Source organism: Vicia villosa, linkage group LG3, assembly GCF_029867415.1.
Source record: "Vicia villosa cultivar HV-30 ecotype Madison, WI linkage group LG3, Vvil1.0, whole genome shotgun sequence".
NCBI lineage: Eukaryota > Viridiplantae > Streptophyta > Magnoliopsida > Fabales > Fabaceae > Vicia > Vicia villosa.
The window spans coordinates 64,576,822-64,582,821 of record NC_081182.1 but is presented as its reverse complement, the minus strand read 5'-3'; the positions used below and the strand labels follow the sequence as shown (position 1 = coordinate 64,582,821).

General features: G+C 34.3%; 1 protein-coding gene across 1 annotated transcript; it reads right to left on the bottom strand.

The window, feature by feature from the left end:
- Positions 1-248: 248 nt before the first annotated feature.
- Positions 249-3,187, bottom strand: LOC131655972 (cysteine-rich receptor-like protein kinase 44). The gene is made up of 7 exons (XM_058925769.1): positions 2,390-3,187; positions 2,026-2,169; positions 1,795-1,919; positions 1,490-1,700; positions 1,169-1,406; positions 907-1,057; positions 249-724 (listed from the first exon to the last, which is right to left on the bottom strand). Exons 1-7 carry the CDS (start codon positions 3,156-3,158, stop codon positions 428-430), a joined length of 1,935 nt encoding a protein of 644 aa, XP_058781752.1. The 5' UTR covers positions 3,159-3,187; the 3' UTR covers positions 249-427.
- Positions 3,188-6,000: the final 2,813 nt, after the last annotated feature.

Here is a 6,000-nt window from a genome sequence, read left to right as displayed (position 1 = left end):
GGCTGCCACAAACACTAGATTTGTGGCTGCTTATAGCCGCCACAAATAACTTAAATTCTTGAATTGAATGCTCCATATTCTTCTTCTGTAGATAATCGAGCTGCCATGCTTTGTTTTTTGGTAATCTAAGTAACTCACATATTCCTTAACTTAAGTTATTAGACATAATGCCTCAAAAACCATAATGGACCAAGTCATAAGAATATGAAATAAAAATCTAATGAAAACTTATACATAAGAAACACACATACATATGAAGTTCATGGTGACAATAGTTACTACTTCAAAAAAGTTTATATATAACATAACATCAAAGTTTTAAAAGTCTATGCATTAAACTGCAATTGAAATCACATCAACTACATTTTCTTTTGTCATTTCCCTCACTGTAAAAGATTGCAAGGTAGATCACAAATTGGACAAGAACTTAAAACCTTGTCACTGAATAACTCCTAGGTTGACCCGTCATCGATTTTTTACTAGCAACCTTTGATTCGATTTTTCCACGCATGTAAAATGCCGGCTGTTGAGGTAGTGGTAGATCTATTGAATCACAGTTGAAATACAAAGCAATTGTTGCCATAGTTGGTCTTCGATCTGGATTTTCTTGCACACATAGTAGACCTATCTGAATGCACCTATTTACTTCTCTTTCTGAAAATGAGTAGATCAATGCAGAATCCAATAGTTCCAATTGCCTATTTTCCCACCATTTCTTCCAAGCCTGCAATAAAATCGCCAAATATATATGTTTAGTTACTCGTGTTCTTTTGCTTAACCGAAAAAACAACCAATTTTGTCTCTAACATTTTGTCACATCCGTCTAGTTAGTCTGTTAGGAACTAACGTACTAAATGTGACAAATCGTTAAAAGTAACTTGAATTGAAATCAAATAAGATACTCACATGGCTAACGAGGTCATCGATGGAATTTACTCCGTTATAATCAACATTTCTTTTTCCACTGATAATCTCAAGAATTATGACTCCAAAGCTGAATACATCTGATTTCTCAGAAAATTGGCCAAGCATTGCATATTCGGGAGACATGTAGCCACTAAAAATAAACAACAAATAGCAAAAAAGCTCATCATTAGACGAAATGTTAAACCGAAAACAAAAGTTTCATTTTATTTTAGGAAAAATTAGTATTAATATTAATACTTACTATGTCCCCGCAATTATACTAGTATTTCCTTGCATTTGATCAATTGCAACAATCCTCGCCAAGCCAAAATCCGATATCTTCGCATTCATTTTATCATCCAACAAAATATTGCTCGGTTTAAGATCACAATGTATGATTTTCAGATGAGAATCCTCATGTAGATAAAGAATACCTCGCGCAATCCCTCTTATAATCTTGTAACGCGCATGCCAAGTTAATTTCTTATGGTTTTCAGGACCTATAATATTCAAATAATCACAAGTTGCTTAACTCAAAGGAAAAAAAAAATACTTCAAGTAACTAAGGTTAGAAATACCATACTAAATAGATAGTAATCAAGGCTTTTGTTGTGCATATACTCATAAATGAGTATCTTCTCATTCCTTTGAATGCAAAATCCTAAAAGTCTCACAAGATTTCTGTGTTGAAGTTTCGCTATTAACAACACTTCATTCTTAAATTCCACAGCTCCTTGACTTGAATTTCTTATGAGCCTCTTCACTGCTATTTCAAATCCATTCGGAAACATTCCCTACATCGCAAAAACCATTACAAAATATTACATTGAACATTATAACAAAATTTCTTCACATAGTTTAAAACTATAAAATAGATTCATATATAACCTTGTAAACATCTCCAAAACCACCTTCTCCTATCTTGTTATCATCAGAGAACTTGTTTGTCGCTAGTCGAATCATATCAAAATCAAATTGCAGAGAGTGTACTTCTGATGAAATGTCTTCTCCAACTAAACCAAAAAATTCAAAAGTAAAGATAATAAGTATATACTATATTGAACTTCGTAAACATTAAAAAAAAAATTTAAATGAAAATTAGTTTTAGTTCCACATTACAATTTTCTCTGTGATACTTGAGATTCTTCCTCGCTCTTCGACATAGCACATAATATGTGAAAAAGAAAACCGTGACAGAGAAGATAGGAACAAGAACATGTAAAATTATGGAATATCGCGGTACTCGATTTACCTTTTCTTGTCCTGCAACATAAATTAGTGTTAATCTCAATTTACCTGAAATAAAAAAAATCACCACTACTCTGGTCATTATTATAAGCAACTATTTTTTTTAAGTTCATTGAATAACTGATCTATCTGGTTTATATATAGACAAGTTATAACAGTTACTCGGTATTTAGTTATAATAGTGACCAGAGAGACTGTATCTTATATGTACATCAAAATGTTGAAAAGTTCAAACCTCTAAGTAATGGAAAAAATGGATTAGGATCATATCTAACAACACAACTTGGATATAAAACACTTCCTCTAAGCTTTCCTCTAGCACATGAAGTTTGAAGATATTCAATAGCATCCTTCAAACACTTCATGCAATTATCATTCGAGAGACTCGGTATACACTGAGCAAGTCCATACAAGAATTTATCCTCGTAGTAAATCTCTTTCTTGAGAACAAGTTTGGTAAAATTTCGCTTAGAATCTCCGTTTGCTTGTGTCACAAGATCCACCATCAAAGAGCTTAGCATTTTGTTGAATCCGTCCAACGGACCTTGATAATCAATCGAGTCCTTCACACACCATGACGGAGATTCTTCCATGGTATCAAAGAAAGATCGATTGGAATAACGAACCAAACATTCGTCAGACCAAATAATACCCTCTTTAGAATCACACATTGAGGTAAGTGTTTTGGTTGAGTTTCTAACACATTCACCACAGTGATTAGTGTTTCCAATGCACATGAATGAACCATAGACAGTGTCTTCTGGTTCATCGATAGTACTAATTATACTAGTATTATAGTGACCATGGTTGAGTGTATCAGAAGCTTTAGATGAAAGTGTTGATAAGAGTGTGTTTAAGTTGATTTTGTAAGTGCTTTTGGGATTATATGTTTGAATATTTGTGCAATTGTAATGGCTGAATGTTGATGCAGTTTCTGTTGGTGAAAAGATTATGCAGAAGAGAAGAGTAATTGAGAAGAGTTTCTGTTTCACATTGTAAGCCATGATTAGATTAAAATTAAATCTCTGTCTTAATAATGTTAAGGTTGATATTTGAGTTTTTTTTTATTTTTTTTTTATTTTTATTAACTCTTGGAATTAAGCAAAGTTAAGTAGCCATTTGGTGTTATCAATGGTTAATTTATTTTTTTTACTTTATATTTTGTGCTAATTTGTTACCACTGGCCATTCAATTTTGTGTTTGATTAGAATCTTTCTTATATTTTTTTACCATGAAGAGTTACTTAATAATGATGGGTATATTTTTAATTGTTTTTAATTTTAAGGGTAATATAGTGTAGTGATTGTGATATGTACTTAAACTAAAAATCACAAATTATAGTTTTTGATATCTTTGGAATATTGATTAGTGCAACTAAGGCACAATTAATTAACCAACATGGTCTAACAAAATGGTGGTTTCTGGTTCATATAAGGTCTGTCTCGTATGCTATGAATATTTAATGTTTGAATGGTTTACTATTATGATTCATGTTTCTGTGTAAACTATTTTTACGCATAGTAATAGCGGTTGGAAATCCACAAGAATCTACGATGAATTTCTATCAATTTTGATGAACAAGATTGTTACCACCACACGATAACAATGAAAATAAGAAAGGAAATTTAAAGAAGAAAAGATATTAGGGTTTCTGCAGAGTAACTCTCTGCCCACAAATTGTGGAAAACTTTGTTATTCACTTGCAACTGCAAATTCTGTGAATACAATTCAATTGACTTAATTACAAAATAATGAGGGTTACTCCCTATTTATAGATTTAGGTTAGCTTTCTCCCTAAGCCAAAGCCCAAAACTATAATAGCCCAAAATACCTATTTTGAAACTAAATCAAATCTAATCTATTTTAAATCTAAATTAAATCTATCTAGATTTAAAATAAATCTGTGTGTAACAAACTGTTTTCACACAAACAAATCTTTTTGATACTCCATTGTCTCTGTCGAGCAACCTGCTTCGACACAAGGAATTACTTTCAACACACCACCTAATTCATTGTGTCTAAGCTATCTATATTCATCATAGCTCTTAGTCTTCTGAATATTTGACCTGCACTCCCTACATCATGATGTCTGCAATCTGATTCTCAGTTCTGCAATGTTCCAAATTCATCTTCGCTTTAGCTACCTGTTCTCGAAGATAATGGAACCTCATTTCGATGTGCTTACTTCGACCATGCACTATTGGACTCTTTGCTAGGTTGATAGCTGACATGCTGTCGATCTTCATGGTAATTGCTCCATGATCTTTACTTGTAATCTCTTCGACCAAGTTCACCATCCATGTTGCTTAACATGCACAAAGAGAAGCATATATGTACTCTGCTTTGCATGATGATAATGCCACTACTGGTTTCTTTCTCGAAATCCAAGCAATTGGTGCACCACCTAACATAAACACATAACCTGCTGTGGATCTTCGATCCTCAACATCACTACACCAACTTGAATCAGTGTACCAACTAAATTGCATTCTTTTCCTTTATAAGCTGCAGGAAATATAATGTCATAGTTGAGCGTTCCTTTTAGATACCTCAATATCCTCTTCACCGCTGCTAGGTGTGATACCTTTAGTTTCTGCATGAATCTACTTACCATACCTACACTGTATGCTAAGTCGGGCCTTGTGTGACAAAGGTATCTCAATGACCCAATAAGTCTTTTGTATTGGGTTGGATCGACATCATCTTCATCTGGGTTCTTCGAAAGTTGCAATCTTGTTTCAGCATGTGTCAAAGTCGAATTGCATTCTTCCATCTCAAATCTCTTGAGAATTTCACTTGCATATCTTTGTTGCTCCATCATCAAACCTTTACTACGCTTGTAAAATTCGATGCCAAGGAAATATGAAATGTCGCCCAGATCAGACATTTCGAACTCCTTGCTAAGATCTCCTTTGAAGTCTTCGATCTCTTTCTTGCAGCTACCTGTTATCAACTAGTCATCGACAAAGAGACATAGTATAAGCAATTCACTATTTCTTCGTCTTACATATACTCCATGTTCAGTTGTGCACTTCACAAAATCCTTCTCCCTTATGAAACCGCCGATCTTCTTATTCCAAGCTCTTGGAGCTTGCTTTAGTCCATATAGGGCTTTATGTAGCATGTATACCTTTCTCTCTTTGCCAAGTTTCGTAAACCCAACTGGTTGTGCAACATAGACTTCTTCGTCTAAGGGTCCATTTAGGAATGCACACTTTACGTCCATCTAACATATGTGCCAACTATTTATTTCTGCTAGACCAACAACCAACCTGATTATTTCGATTCTAGCAACAGGTGCAAAAACTTCATCAAAGTCAATTCCTTCTTTCTGAAGAAATCCTTTCGCCACAAGCCTTGCCTTGTGTCGACTCACTTCTCCTTTGGGATTACACTTCACTTTGTATATCCACTTCACATCAATTGCCTTCTTTCCTTGAGGCAATTCGACAAGTGACCAAGTATTGTTGTCTTCGATGGACTTCACTTCCTCATTCATAGCTTTCACCCACTTCGAATCCTTCAATGCCTCAGTTGCATTAAAGGGATCGACATCTGCGTAGAAAGCGTAATGTATCAGCTCACCTTTATTATTGACTACATCATCGGATGTAATCACACAATCTTGCAACCCTGCAGACACGTGTCTTGTCCTATGAGGTCTGCTTGTACTTTGTTGATCTCTAACCTCGTCTTGTCGAACTTCTCTTTCGACTTGAGTTTCTGGTTCTTCGAATAAGATTCCCACTGAATCTTTTTTGACATTTTCTGTTCAATCCCATTCTTTAAGTTCATCTATGATCACGTCTCTACTGATCACAACTTTCATATTCATTGGGTCGAACA